Raw genomic sequence first — 15,566 nt, forward strand, 5'->3', positions numbered from 1 at the left:
TGTCTGATGTAAGTAATAGAGCAAGCCACATAGGTGTCAATGAGTGTAGCTATAAGTTATTTATTCTGTAAAATAGAGGTATCTTCTATGGAGTTGAACACTGGAATCACAGCATTATGAACTGAGTTGTGGAAACATTATGACAGCACGCACACTCAGGCACACACACACACACCTACACACACACACACACACACACACACACACACACACACACAGCCTTTGTACAGGCCCCTACTCTCGCATTATCCAGAAAGGGAGCCCCCTCCGCAACTTTATTTGCAGTAACTTGCAGTGAGGGTTGCATTCAAGACCCCTTCCTGTATTCACAGGGCTTCCAAGGGAACGAGGTTGGTCAGGATAGGGTGCATTGCACAGGCAACACGTGTGTGAGAGCTGCACAGGCTCCCTGGCCCAGTGTTCAGCACATCCTGGATAGGAGTTAACTCTTGGCAGAACGCAGCTGTTGGCTGGAGCTCTCTCCTTCTCTCCTCAGTCTTTTGCTCAGGGTGTCTGCAGGAGGCACATCCCCATGTTAGGACACAGTCAGTGCTCCCTGCTCACCATGGTCCATGTTCCAAAGCCGGTAGAACTCTGCAAAGTCCACATAGGGCTCAACACGCCCATCTTCATCTGGCTGGAGCGAGTGGGTGGGTCGGGAGCGAAAGAGACCCCCATCTGAACTTGAGCTGCTACTCTGCGTGTGTGTATTAGTGGACTGGAGAGTCACGGTTGGGCTCTGACTGTGGAGAGAGAGAATGAACATGAGCATCTTTATTTTTCCCAGCTGATGCTTTGGACATGAAAAGCACTTTGGACATGAAAAGCACCAGGAGAAGTGCCAACTTTTTTTTCACAGATCAAGCTATCCTTCACAAACAGATTAAAAAAAAGTTGTGGTCCCTTGCCCTATGAGAGCATTAGCTGTGTTCAGATCTGCCTGGAACTGATGAGTGCCAAAGATATCTATCTCACCTTTAACTGAAGGGCCTCAAGTACAACCAGGCTTCTGAGGAACAGAGAAGAGAAAGGAGGAAAAAAAAGCAAGGTATGCACTCTGCTTGGCCTCCCCACACCCATGCAGGATGACCTTTACGGGAAGGGCCTGGCAGCAAGGAAGATCTATTCTTGTGTGACCTGTGTTACGGCCAAAGCAACTCTGCTATGTCAGCCTCATTTTTTTTTCTAGAGCTACCAGAACACAGTAACCACAGAGCTTCTTCACTCTGCAGCATGTACATGCTCCACCCTATGCCAAAGGCTGAACTGAAACCAGAGTCGTTAGCATGAGCCTGCAAAGTGGATCCAGATAGGATCCAGTTCTAACCTTTATTCTCTTCCACTCTGGCCTCCACCTCTGAGCAAGCCAACTTGTGCAGCATAGCTTCTCCAGCAGCTATATAGGTGACCTGCACTGCCCCTGCTCCTTACTGAAAGGCTCCCTCCATGCACAGCACCCAATGCACTTAACACCCAAGACCCAAAGAGAAGGAGGGCTGCATGCTGCCAGAGTGCCCTCCAGTGATTGTAGCAGCACCTCCCAAGGCACGTTCTCGGAGCTAGTTTCAGCTGCTTGCTTTACTCATTCCTACTCCTCACAGAATTGCTTTCCAGATAACACATTACGCTGGTTGTGAATACAGTGTGATGCTGCAGTCAGGAGGGCCACACTGCAGATAAAGGAATTAGTGACAGGTAACTGACAGGTGTCTCTCTGCTTTTCAATCCCATTACACAGTGTGAAGCACAGGGAAGGATTATGGCTATCACAAGAGCATGATATTTACTTAGTGAGGGTGGGGGTGGCTTCATCCAGAGTAGAGCTGCTGTGGGCACCATTGACCATCTGACCTTGGGAAGGCATGACGAGGGACAGTGTGACACTTGTCTTGCTTGTGCTTTGGGAGCTGGAATATGGCACAGAGACTGGGTAGACACGGCCTCCTGAGAAGTGAGAAAACAGAATTATAAATCCTGGCAAGACCCAAGTGACTGGGCATGAACAGGGTCAAAGAATGGTCAAAGGAAAGGCCAAAGATCCCAAGGAAAGAACTTGTATTAACTGCTTTTCCTATATGTACTGCATTTTGTCAAATTGTCCCAGGCTCCAGGTCCTGGAAGTAGACAAACCCTTTAACAAGGAAATACCTTCTACACTGAGCATCTTTTCTCCTAACATTAAGTCATTGCTGGATCAAGAGACCTTGTCTTCCACCCTCCATTTTGGTTTGTTTCCTCCCCAACAAACCTTGCGTTGGTGTCAGTGTGGGCTGGCTCATCTCACCCAGGGGGTACCCGAAATTCCTCACAAGTAGTGTCATGTCTTCATGCCGGGGACAGAACTTGGACCGTTCCCCACCACTGGCAAAAGTGTCGCAATGAATCCGCTTAACGCGGTCCACTACTGCTTGTGCCACTGCATCCAGTGATGTCTGCTTTGCAAACTCTGTGGCTATCATGGCTGCAATTTCCTGAGCACAAAAAAAAAGCAGAAGGATGTTTCAGAGAGGATTCTGGAGGAAACTCTTCCCAGCTATCTGGCCTAAGATTTTTTTACAGCAACTTATCTGGCTATTGTGCTTGCCAGTCTCACTCAGCGATATTTGCCTTTGTACCTTGAATCATCCCATTCTCCTTAATGAACTACTCCTAAAGGACAGAAAGCTGCTGGAAGAATTGGTTTGGCAAAGCAGCTCTCTCATTATTACAGACTGGGATGGGGGAGCACAGGCATCCAACCCAGGTGGCACTCACAGGACAGATGTGGAAGAAAGTCCGCATCAGAGCAGCTGGCACCACTAGGGTAAGCCAAAAGCCACAGGAATGTTTCCCACATGGGAATGGTCACCTGATTGGCCTGTCCAGGCCCATGAGCTGCCTCCAGAGCTTTGTAGAGCCCTTCTGACATCAGCACCAAGAAACCAGTCACGCCATCCAGCGAGTGCCCTCCATGGATTTCAGGCTCTGCTATGATCGGTTTAGATTTAGCAGCGCTGGAAAGAGACAGCATATTTAGTACTTAATGGTGATGTAGTAGGTGAGAGTGGAGGGCCATGAAGAAAAAGAGGGAGTGAAACCACAAAGTTGAGTTTTTCTAACCTGAGCAGTTCAATATCAGTATAGCCATACTTGACTTTGTAATCTCCAATGCGCCGAGTGCTTTCCTGCCCACGAATAGTTCCCACTTGTTTTATTTTCCCTGCATCCAAGCCTGCCAGATTGAAGGAAAAAGAGAGAGAGAAAAAAAAAAGAAAAGCTCATTGACTGGGAACTTTTCAGGACTTCTTGTGGTTATACAGTGAGGAATGAAAAAAGAAATATCCACAGCTAAGGAGAATTGCGAGACAAAGTAAGATGTCAAAGAATCATTAGGAGCCCAACAGGAAGAACGGTTTGCTCTGTTCAATGGGACACCTTCTCATTAGTCATAACCTGGGAAGGAGAGAGAAGGAGATGCACACACCCTGACATACACACTCTGAATGCAATGGCTGGCTCTGAGACAAAGCCCATGTCCTAGTCCAAGGCCACCAGTGGCAGTGGATGATGGCAGTGGACACACATGTATTCACTGAAAAGAGAGTGGAGCATCTGTGCCTGTCAACTCCAAACTATGTGATAGGAGGAGGAAAGCCAGACTGGGGGGAAAGAAAGAATGTGAAGGATTCTGCCCTACTTCTCTTTCACCTGCTATTGGACCCTGCTCCTAATCTCCATATGATAATTTCCCTAGTATGCTATTTGGGAGGGAAAAAAGGAGAGCTATCTATAAAAGCCAACAAACTTGCCAACTGCTTAAATCAGTACTGGCTACTTCTAAAAGCTAAGACAGTGAGCAAATAAGTATTTACCTCAAAAAAAAGTTTAAGGAAACATGCCTCTGCTTCAGTGTATAACTCAAATTTGGTAGGGGTTAGGAAGGCACCCCATCTTGAAAGAGGTCCTAACTGGGACCATCTGGGAGCAGCTACTATTTGAGACAGGACTTGGAACAGACAAGCCGCTTACCTGGTCTGTTCTCGCGATTCCTCCCTGCTTACACCTAGAGCTAACAGGCAGAAAATGTTTTGAGATTTTATCTAGGAATAACTGTCCTCAGTGCAAGGCGAAGGCAGGGGTTCAACAGAAACTCTCCCTCCGAGTCAAACTAAACCTCACAGCACAGATGGCTCCACACCTACCCCAGCAGTAAGACACAACTCCGCCATCTGCTGCAGACCAAAGCTGACTCATCAACGTGGCCTGGCTCATTTGCCAGCTAACGGCAGGGGGATACATGCTATCGACAGACGCAAACACGGGGAGGCTCGCAGCGTGCCAGAAACATTCTCTGTCTAAATCACAGCTCCCTCCTGGAGCACTGCATGAGCTGCAATGTGCTGGATTGACAGCAATAGAGGCATAACATCTCTCCCTCCCTCCCCCAGCAGAGAGGCAGCACAGGCAACACGACGACAAACATGAACCCCACTACTTCCTATCACTACGCTTCAACCTAGCCCTACAGTGACCTCCTTTGAGCCCAAATAGAGCCTGCGCACACTGGCTTGTTCCATAGGTTCTCTCCTCTGTTGGAACTGCCAGCAGGAGACCACTGCTGCATCAGGTGAAGAAGGTGGGTATATCTAGCAGATTCCTGTTCTGCTGTGGACTGCAGCTGAATTCTGCGTAGTTCTTCTGGTAGTGCAAAGGCAGTTGAAGGCTCTCTTTCCCTAGCTCTTTCTATTCATTTTTCTATTTCATAGTATATATCACTATCACAAGATTATAGGGAAAAAGAGAAAACAGAAGAGAAATGGAATGCCAGATAAGATTGTGCAGCAGAAAGTTACCACACTAACAGCCTTACTAGATAAGACTGTATCTACTAGGTGAAGGTAATGAAGAATGCCACATTAGCCCTACCTAAAAAAAAAAAAACAATGCAGGACATAAGTATCTCAGTAAGAAGAATTTGGTATTAACAACCACACAAATGATTTGGTCTAGTTCTGGACAAAGAAAGAAAACGTGTCAAACATAGTAAAGGAAAAGGGAAATGGCGTGAAGCAAAATGTCTGTATCGGACAGAGCTCAATAGTTACTGATGTGACACCAGTAAACACCAATGGTTGACCTGGTTCTGTCTGAAATGTAGCTGCTTTTTTGCAACAGTTTGTATGAAGTTTGTACATTGAAATGGACCATCCCAAGGGTGAGGCATCAGGCAGAACTTAAGCCAGCATAACTGTGGTTTGCCTCCAAAGGGGCAGTCACACACTGTCCTTCCTGCTTCTACCCTCTGGCTGTGTGCTTCTGCTCCTGCCTTCAAATCAACTCTAGCAATCACACAGCTAGAGGGCAAATCAATTTCGGTTTGGCAGCTGGACATGAAACTAACTCTCAAAATGTGGGGAAAAAAAAAAAAAAAAAAGGATAGTTTTCTGTTGGTTCAGTGAGCTGAACTGACTCACTCTGTAACCTCATGGTAGCTAGATTTGCAGAAAAAGAGGGCACTAAACTTGCAATTTGAAACTGCAGCCCCTAAGGAGCTTCTTTTTGTGGCCAGCTATTGTTTCCAATAGCTTGAGTCATTCCCGGTAACATAGATAAACTGGGCCATGAGATGTTCTCAAGATAAGAGCATGAAATCCAACACTTACCCAGCTGGGAGAAGCGGAAAAGTTCATCCTCGTTCTCTGTCGTATGGTCCACGTTGAGCTGAGTCACCTGCAGCCCATCCACCGTGGACTTGCATAGCAGTGCCCGGTTAGTACCTGCAGTAGAAGCAGTAATATGAGGCACCAGAGAGCTCTGCCATTAAGATGTAGAACATATCTAAATGATGAGAAGGAATAGAAAAAGGGGAATAAGGAAGGAAAAGAAGACAAAGGCTCATGCATTGTCTTATCATAATCTCCTAAAAGTAGCCTTGTTCACAGCCTACTAGGCCTGCTAGGCATTTCTTCATCCAGGCCAGAGCTAGTACCTCAGAACAAAACTCTCCACTTCTCATTGAACCTGCACCACTGTCTCACAACCCACTCTTCCTCTGCTCCTCTGTTCTTTGGTCATATATATTATATCAGCCAGTATTTACAGAGATAAAGGCCTAGACTGATTTCAGCGACTCCTATAAGTTATAAGCATATCACTTCATGGCCACAGACCAAACAAATTGCCCCCCAAGTTCAAATTTCTTTCACTTCCTAGAACTGCAGCCATCCTCAGAAATGCCAAGACTGAGGAGCTGACAAAGAACAACTCACCCACATTGGCGATATAGAGCTTGTTGTTGAGAACAACAGCCACAATAGCCATGGCCCCTCCAGAGATCTCCTGCTCTACAGCCTTCAATCTCTCCACAATCTTCTGGTACTGAGGAGGCAGCTGGTGGTGAGGTACACCCTGGAACCCAAGATACCGGGGGAAGCTTAAACACATAATCCACAACACAGAAACCACAGCTAGAATCCAAATGCTGCAAGGAGGGAACTGTCTTTATACAGTCTTGCCATGTGGCTGAGACAAAGAAACATCCTAACAAATAACATGACTCTGATAAGGTTCTGGGGGTGACAGTCCAGTTCATCCGAAGAGCAGAATCCACATCTGCCCAGATGCCATGCAAATTTGAAGCCCTATCTGTTATCTGTGTCATATGGCTTTGTTCTGGAAGAGCCACATGCACGCGCTGAACTCCCATCTCCGCAATTCATTCAGTTCTTCATTCCTCTTCTGAGGCAACTAATAATGAGTCTAAGTACAGCCAGTAAGAACACAGTGGGAACTGGAGCAAGACACTTGCTTCGTTTCACACAGGCCCCCAGGAGAGAACTAAAGAGTAGTAATTTTTCAATTAGAGCCTCCTTTGGACCAGACTGACTAGTGTCTCCAAGACTCATCCAGAAATTTGGAGGGAGGGACCTCCTGCAATCTCTGTTGTTAAGGCTACATTACCTCTGGTAGTTGGGACTGCAGGCTGGCCTTCTCTGCCAAAGCATCATCGATGGACTCCAAGAAACTCCTTTCTACCACATCAAAAGCCTAGGAGAGGCCATAAGAGAGACGGAGCTCTTATCCAATATCTGCAGAGCTTTCATGCTACCCATCCCCACCACACCAAAACTGGCTCACAAGAGTGGTTGACTGCTGTATAGACACTCAAGAATCACTATGTCACACATAAGAACAATTATTTTAGTACAGGTAATTAGCAGCCTGTAAAAACAATCTGCGATATGCAAAACAGGAGATAAAAATATACAAGTTACGTTCAGAGTGATGTCAGAGACCTGTCTGATTTTGTGTGTAGATTGTAAGAACTTATCTATTATCACGCAAGAAAGTACACTCACAAATCCACCTCCCCACACATTAAGTATTCCCTTTTACTCATTGTCATCTCCTTCACAGGCTGACTTGTCCCTACATGTCCAGTGAAGACTGGCTGCAGCTTCCCACAGAGCTCTCAGCAGTGTGCTGAGTGAGCCAGGGGGACAGATGGGTATGAGTTGGGAGCGAAACAAAGCACTGCAGCTGCTCAGGATGAGTGCTATCTCAGCTACTGGCAGATGTTCCCAATCCTCTCAGAAACCAGATGCTGTTCCCCTGGTGGCAAAAAAGAGGAGGTGGGTGCTGGGAGAAGCAGGGGCTGTTCTCAGCCAAATCCTATTTACCTGCAGCAGAACCCGGCGCACATCAGCATCACTGTGATCTGCGTGTAGCTGGCCCAACAGCAGTTCTGCAGAGAGCCTTTGACCCACAAAGTTGGTGACTCGATTGCCATCGTAGCCATTGAAAACGCCATAGAGGTAGCAGTTGTTCTCACTCCTGTCAGAGAGTGCAGAAGCAAAGAGGTCACAGATGTCTGTGACACAAAAGAGGCATACATAACAAGTTTTTCCAGACAGCTCTGGCATGCTCTGGCCCCACCCTGTACTTCCAAGTCCTACTGTGACAAGCCAAACACCACTCTTACCTGCCCCTGCGTCTGCAATGGTCTGTGTCCTGCGTGCAACCCGCTTACCTGAATTTTAACCAATTATCTTCCAAGGGGTGACCCTCCGTCCCCTTGCCATCCGCACTGTAGGAACGGTTTGGAGCTGAGCCCACTCCAGAAAGATGGCAGGATGGTAAGTCATCTGTCCAACTGGGCTGCTGCTCCTGGGAGACAGGAAAGAGGAAAGAGACCATGTAAGTGCCAAGCAGCCTGAAGTGAGGACTCTGGTTCAGCATGGGTAACATGACCATCCCCACCCACCCTCTTCTCAGCCCTTCTCATTTTTGCTAAAAGGGTAGCACACCACCCCAGCCAGTAACTTCATATTCCCTGCCACTGCTGCAGAACTGGATCACTCACCACTTTCTTTCCCTCTGAACCTGAACTCTGGCTGCACCTCCAGGTCTTGCTAACAAGAAACCACAACTGAAATTTGCAGTCAAGTTTTACACTCAATAGAGCACAGCACCAGCAACCCACAAAGCAGACTCTCACGCATCCGCGGCACGGGAGCAGGGGGAACACTGTGGCTCCCTGCTGGAGTACACCCACCCAGGAAGAGAGGGCGAGAGCCGGGTCGCTGCAGACAACTAGAGAGGAACCCTCGGGGGCACCAGCTGTCTGTCACACGCTCCCTGCGCTCACACACACAGGGCCTGCCGAGGCCTGCCCTGCCACCCCTCTCCTGCAGCCCAGGCACGGCCCCTCTCAGCCGCCTGCCGCCCCCCGCACGCCCGTGCCCCACTGCAGAGCGGCAGGCCAGCTCAGGGAACAGGCACTTGAGCACGCAGGGTCCCCCCTCCGCCCACGCCTGGCCGCCCAGCAGGGACTCGCTGCCCTGAGGCAGCGCAACAGAGGCCAACGACCCGCCACCACAGAAGTAGCCCCACCGCCGCCCGCCCCCCCCTTCCCACATGGCGCCGCGGGGGGGGGGGGGGGGGGGAGGGGGCGGGCGAGAAGGAGGCCTGGGCGCCCCTCACAGACACCTGGGGCGTGCGTGTGCATGGAGGGAGGGGAAAGATGCCACTCACACTCTGCAGCAGACTCCTCCTCTGCGCCGCCATCTTGCAGCAGCACAGACCTCCTCCCTTCTCCCCCCCACCCCGTCTCCTCCAGAGCAGCCGAGTCCGCCGGCAAGAGCGGCCATTCCCGCCTCCCCTGCCCCCGGCGGCGCGCGCAGCCAACGGCTGCTTCCGAGCGGAGGCGCCGCAGCCCGGCCGCGCAGCCCCGCCCCTTCCCCTGGGAGGGCGGCGGGTGGGCCGGGGGGCGCGGCTCGAGCGCATGCGCGGGCACCTCCCTCCTCCCCCCGCGCGGGGGGAGGTGAGGGGCAGTCGCGCGTGGGGCGGCCGTTGGCCCCGTGTGGGCGCTGGTAGTGAAGTCAGTGTTATGCTCTGCGCTGCTCTGCATTAATATATATTAATATAAACGAATATTTATTAATTAATGTAGTATATATTATTAATTAATTCGTATATATTTTTAAAAAATTTATCTGTTGACAATTTCCCTTTCCTCTTTTCTCAGGTGGATTGAGGCATCTCTTGTTTCTTGCCTGGAGGTCATCAGTATTGAGCGAAAGCAGCACCCTTCTATCATCATTGGCAAGTGTGTGTGGAGGAAGGAGGAGAGGCAAGAGTCATGAGGAAGCCTATGAAGTGGGGTTACCTTGGGTGCCAAATAGCCCTAAGCAAGGCTGGCAGTTGGTTGTGTCCTGTGCAGTTTTTAAGGAAAACCAAGTGTGGTTAAAAATAAGATACCAGCTATCAGCTGCACTCTTGGCCCATAGATACTACAAGAGGCTTCCACTTTCCTCAGCTTGGAATTCCTCTGCTGCCAAGGTGGTCAAGGCCCTTTCCCACCCTCATTTACAGGCCACAACAAGGACTTAGTGGGACCATGCCCTCAGGCCAGCAGTGAGAAGGTGTCCAGAGCCCCTCATAGGTGCTTCTCAGTATCTACCATAGTTGGGAGCAATCCTTGGTAGGCTGGAGTCAGACACAACAGCAGAATCACTTGTAGTTTGTCAAAGAGCTGGATCAAAACTGCTGGGACCAGCTGAAACACCCCTCTGCTGGCATGGAGTGACTCTGCTCAGGTTCGCTATTCAGAAAAATGTGGGGAACACTTTGCAGGGGTCACAACTTTGTGCCCTGATTTCCCTGCTCAGCCATGACAGTGTGCCTGACTGGTCTTCCCTGGTCTGTGCTACAGGCTTTCCCATCTGGGGCAAGCTGATGTCTTTCCAGCCCCTGTGCCCCAGCATCACTTTTCCATATTCTGTCCTATTACGACATAGGGCACAGACTTCTCTTTGCAAATTTTTCTAAGCCAACACTTGCAAATTCCTTCTCCATTTGGATCATGATCTGAGTCAGGCCCTTACTAGGCGGGGATTATGTTTCCCTCCTCCATGCTCTTTGCTTGACTTGCAGGCTAAGGCCTTTCTTTTTTGCCCTCCCTGCCACCTTGATTCTCAACTATCTTGACTGAAACCTCCCCGCAAGGTGCTGTGCAACTGCAAAGCAGGGCCAGAGCTGAGCTGACCTAGCTGCTGAACTAGTTCCAATGAGCATATCTACATAGGTGTCATGAATCCACTTGTTACACATCTCTATGTCTCTCACTTGGGATGTGGAGGAGCTTGGGTGGAAACACTTGACATCTCTGTATGTAAAATGAGCGCTGTTATTGAGCTTTTCATCTAGACTATATTCAGGGCCGTTTCCCGTCAACAGATTCCCCTAAGTAAATTTAGGCCAACACATTCACTTTGTTGTTTCTACTTGAGTGATATAGACAGAGATAACTGATTTTACTCTTCTTTAAGAACCTATCTTTGCCTTTCTAGGCTGAGGTAGGCAGTTTCAGGAAAGACAGTTTCCGTTTAGCCAGCCCTACTGAATCAGGAGGGAAGAAAAAGAAATCATTCCCATCACTTACTTTCATTATAAGTCAGCTGAAGAGCCCTCCAGGTGTGTGACTGGCATCTCTTGAAGTGAGCGATGGCAGGCAGGCTGATTGCAGCACCAGTGGCTTCTGGGAAAAGCACATTTCTCTGTGTGAATCAGAACTGAAGGGTCTTCAACATGCTAGACGTGCAGTTTTAGTGAAGTGTAGCAGTGCAGTTGTGGTGAGGGTGGGAGTACTAAGCAGTCTTGACTTCCAGCAGTCACTTGATACTCTTTTAATGACATCTTTGTGGCAAATATATTAGATTCAGATGCACTTCAGAAATAATTGCCAGTTAATTAACCTCATTCTATAGAACAATGGCTTTTGCTGCAGGGACTCCTGCCAGCAGATTCCATCTCTCTTCCTGTAAATCCTTTGTCTATTGTTTAATTACATCTCTTTCTTCCAAATATACAAAGAGTTCATATCCTTTCCCATTGTGCAAGACGCACATTTTTTTCAGCCATTCAAACAGACTTGGATACACAGGCAGGATTACTTTTTTAAAGGTTATATTGTCCAAAGATCGAAGAAAATGCTAAATCTAAAACCTCAGTCTACAAACAAGTTTCCACATGTTTAGCTTTATGTATAAGCTTGGTCTCACTGATGTGAATTTGAGCTATTCCTGGTTGTAAACCTGTGAGTGGGTACAAGTAATTATAGGAATGGGGCTTGAGTCTGCTTTAAAATTAAAATTAGGAATAACAGATTTAGAACTAATGCAGATTTGTTTTCTTACCCATATTGAAAGTTCACAGTGCTGTAGAAACCCATGTAGAACAGCACTGTCCTTGTAGTTAAAAAGCAGCAGACGAGTTATCTGCTTTAAAACACGATGTCACTTTTTTTCAGCATTGCAGCAAAAGCTTATGCTTATTTAATGACATTCAAAGCTGCAGTCATGCACCTTGATGAGCATGGGCAGATCCTGTCCTTGCACAGAGCACCACTGAAATCAGCAGGGCTTTGGATGTGCTCAGAGACCTTCCAGGGTGTATCGCATTGCAGGACTGGGAATTTAGGAGTCATTTTTGTCTTCTCATATCCATAAATGACTCCAACGGAGACTAACAAGAGTAGGGTGTGTGTGTGTGTGCGCGCGCGCACGCCTCTGTGTGTGTGTGTGTGTGTGTATGTGTGAGATAGGGCAGAATTTGATCCCAGAACTGCAGAGAGAGAGGAAAACAACTTTTCTGAAGATGGATAGAGAAGCTGCCATTTTCCTTGTTTGTACGATGATTAGTCATCTCTTGCATGTAGAAGTGTGTCCTATTCCTAATTCAAATGTGTCTGGCCTCAATTCTTACTCATTGATTATTGTCATTCTGGTTTATCTTTTTCCTTCCCCATTGGGCTGGAACACAGACCTTCTAGTGCAAAACATTCACATGGTGAAAATACTTGTGCCAGATTCTACCTGGATATGACTGTGGCTCTGCTGTTGAGGCTCTACCCTAACCTTGAGTTAGGGTGACCTTGAGAGCATGGCACTTAACTACTCGGTCTGCAAAAAGTGCATGGTAAGACTTACCAAGCAGGGCTGCTTGCAGTGCTAAATGGATACTTGTCCAGCATTTTGCAGGCTTCCAAAGCAAGGTGCTACTGATGCTTGTGTGCTGCTTCATGAATAACCATTCACAGAGACCAGTAGCTTTATGCAGCACTTGCAAAATGAAATACTGCACTAACAGAGGTTTTGTTGGTTGTATTGATCAAGCTTACTTTTCCCTTTGTTTTATTTATGCTTCTTATCTTTAATAAATCCTCTCAAAAATTATCATGCTGTATGAGACAACCAAAATCTCCCCAAAAATACAGGATATTGGCCATTGAACCTCATCTATACACAAATAAATTCATCTTAAAACACAGCTCTCTCTCTTATATCAGTTTAAAACTCCCATATTTCTCATTCCTCTCTCTCTTTTTCTCTCTCTCTCACCTTTTGTATTTATTGTTTCTCCTCACTTCTCTATTCCCAGCGCTAGGTATTATATATACAGCATTTCTGATGCCAAGCTGTACTACTGCTTTCCTGTTTTTACAAATGATTTCTCTGTAGAAAAGGAAGCGTGGTCACTCTGCTGGGCCAGTAGATAAAAGATGTTCCCTGTTAAACAGCATGCTCTTGAGGAGCACAATGACAGTAGGACAGCCCGTGCAAGGTGCTGTTGTAGGCGCTCAGAAACTTTACACGATGAGAAGCAATTATAGGATTGCCAGCAAAAGCCATCACACCGTTTAGTTTCTCTCTGCTGGTCACAAGTGCGATTGGTTTAGGGAGATTTTTTTCTGCCCTATTTTGCCGATGATGGAGGCTGGGGGGAAAAAAAATCATGATTTTTGGCAAGGCTTGCAGGTGGTGATACAGAAAGTGGTCACTCAGGCAAAGCCAGCTTGCTGCACTTGCTGTGTTCCTACAGCAGAGCGTTAAAGAGATGGATGGTGGAAGGGGCAGTACCGCAAGCATCACACAGCTCCTCCCAAGCCCTCCCCAACTCCCTCTACCAGCTTCAGCCCACTGCTTCCCACAGGTCCAGATGCCCTAATGATCCTGGTTCCTCTGTAGACCACTACTTCCAGGCAGGCTGGACAGGCAAAGAAATAGAGATGGAGCAATAGAGGGAACAACTATTAAGGAAGGAAGGGGAGCTGGAGGTAGAGAAGACAACAGCTTCCTTCCTCCAGCACCTTCCAGGGAGATGGAGGGCCAAAGTGGAATAGCCACAGCCAGGAGAAGGGGAATGGTGAGGGAGCGCTGATGCCCAAAGATGAGAGAGAGCAAGCCAATATCACTGCAAAATTGATTTAGTAAAGAGTTGTGAGCCAGTTCAGTTTTTTGGAGGAGGGAAATGGAATTGTTACAGTTGTGCTGAAGCATATGATTTTATTGAGTTCCATGATACACTAAACAAAGCCTCAGCTCCTGGAGCCCCGGGCTCATGTAAACATTTCATTTTTTTTAACTTTGTAACAGAATTATGTTTCTAGATGTCATGGCTGCAGGGAAAAGCTTCAAAACATGGCTCATAAGAGTTTGAAATATGAGAAAGCAATTAAAGAGATTTCAAATAATTAGAAGAAACAGACTCATAATGTTGGAGCCTTATTCATCTTAAATGCTTGTTTTTGGCAACATTTTGTCTCATGAGTTTTTAACTTTTACATTTGCCAACACAGAAATTTTTCTTTCTGTGGGTAGGATATTTCCTCAACACTGCCATGGCACAAGCTAAGAACCCACAAGCACAAACTAATCTTTGCTTTCTCCACGCAGATTGATCAAGGGACAGGTAGGTATATCAGCACGTCTGGATGTAGTCTTATGTGAAATGAAGCTAGGAATCTCAGGAAGGAAAGGAAAGTGTGCATGTGTGTGTGTGTGTGTGTGCACATGCACATATGTACCCACCTGTGTATGCATGAGGGGAGACAGTTTGGTGGACTGGATATAGACTATTCACCATCATGTTTCTCTGCTTATTGCCCCAAGCTGCGCAAGGGTAGGCACATGTGATCGATGCTCAGGTACTCAGATCATGGGCATATTAGGAGGAGATGAGAGGAAAGCTTTATCTTAGCACTGGAGGGGATGGTATTTTGAATTTTATTTTTATTGCACAGCAGGTTGAAATGAGATCCATTTTAATAATAGGGTATCTATCACTGAAACCCACTGTCTGTAATGTGTTGAGAGCTCTGATTTCTCAGTATTTTGTTATGTTTTGAAAATGTATACTCTCCTAGACATCTGAGCAATAGTCACACATAGGGGAATACAGGTAAAGATGCATCAAACTAATAAACCCATCTTCTTCCCTGGGTGTGAAGCCACTGATGTTTACTTTCATATCAGTTTGTATCTTATATTCCTATATATCCCCCATCCATCTCTCCTATGACCTTATCCCTTTCACAACAGAGCCCACTTCCCTCCCCACCCCCTAACCTCTCACATGGTACTTCCAGCTCCTTCCCATGTTTTCCTGCTGGTTACATAAGAGACACTTGACAGTGTGAATGGTTTGAAACATAAGCTGAGCAAAACAAGGAGCTGTTAGCTCCCCTTGAAATGTCTCTCTCAATAAGGGTGGTTACTTAGGTCTCTCTCCTCTATTCAGCCACTAAACCTGTAGGAACTTAGTACCTTGGGTGCCATCTGCAGTCACCAGAAGTGTTGGCGTGCATGATCTAGCTCTTTGACTGAGGTGCCCCAGGTGTTATCCAGACTGTGGGACCCCAGGACCCCCTGGGCCAGATGGGTGTGACCCCACTGCAGGCCGTGGCAGGCCCGCAGTACGCATCGCTGCTCTGCGTTTAGGCTTCCCTTGCAAGGCAATGCTTCGGCTTGTGCCAGAACAGCACTTGGATGCACGTGAACCTGTCGGCAGTATGACCAAGGAACTGAAACATCAGGGTGAAACATGAGTGCTCTGGTATCACAGTTCTGGGCCACGGTCCCCTCTGACAAACTGGGTTAACACTGGCCAACAAGTTATCAGGCAAGTCCTGTCTGTCAGACATAAACCAGCGGGCCAGCCAGGTGAGAACACTTGAGCCTTGCCAGGCAAACTGGGCTAAAAAAGCCACCCTTTCACAAAGAAGAAAATCCAGCCCATTTTTGATATAG

At 47.4% G+C, this 15,566-nt stretch overlaps 1 protein-coding gene across 1 annotated transcript; it reads right to left on the minus strand.

The window, feature by feature from the left end:
* Nucleotides 1-44: 44 nt before the first annotated feature.
* TAB1 (TGF-beta activated kinase 1 (MAP3K7) binding protein 1) lies at nt 45-9,199 on the minus strand. The gene is made up of 11 exons (XM_026101831.2): nt 9,013-9,199; nt 8,009-8,145; nt 7,659-7,812; nt 6,940-7,026; nt 6,249-6,387; nt 5,643-5,756; nt 3,100-3,211; nt 2,849-2,993; nt 2,249-2,471; nt 1,788-1,944; nt 45-743 (listed from the first exon to the last, which is right to left on the minus strand). Exons 1-11 carry the CDS (start codon nt 9,043-9,045, stop codon nt 536-538), a joined length of 1,509 nt encoding a protein of 502 aa, XP_025957616.1. The 5' UTR covers nt 9,046-9,199; the 3' UTR covers nt 45-535.
* Between the last annotated feature and the right edge of the window lie 6,367 nt (nt 9,200-15,566).

This window comes from Dromaius novaehollandiae, chromosome 1 (assembly GCF_036370855.1).
Source record: "Dromaius novaehollandiae isolate bDroNov1 chromosome 1, bDroNov1.hap1, whole genome shotgun sequence".
Lineage (NCBI taxonomy): Eukaryota > Metazoa > Chordata > Aves > Casuariiformes > Dromaiidae > Dromaius > Dromaius novaehollandiae.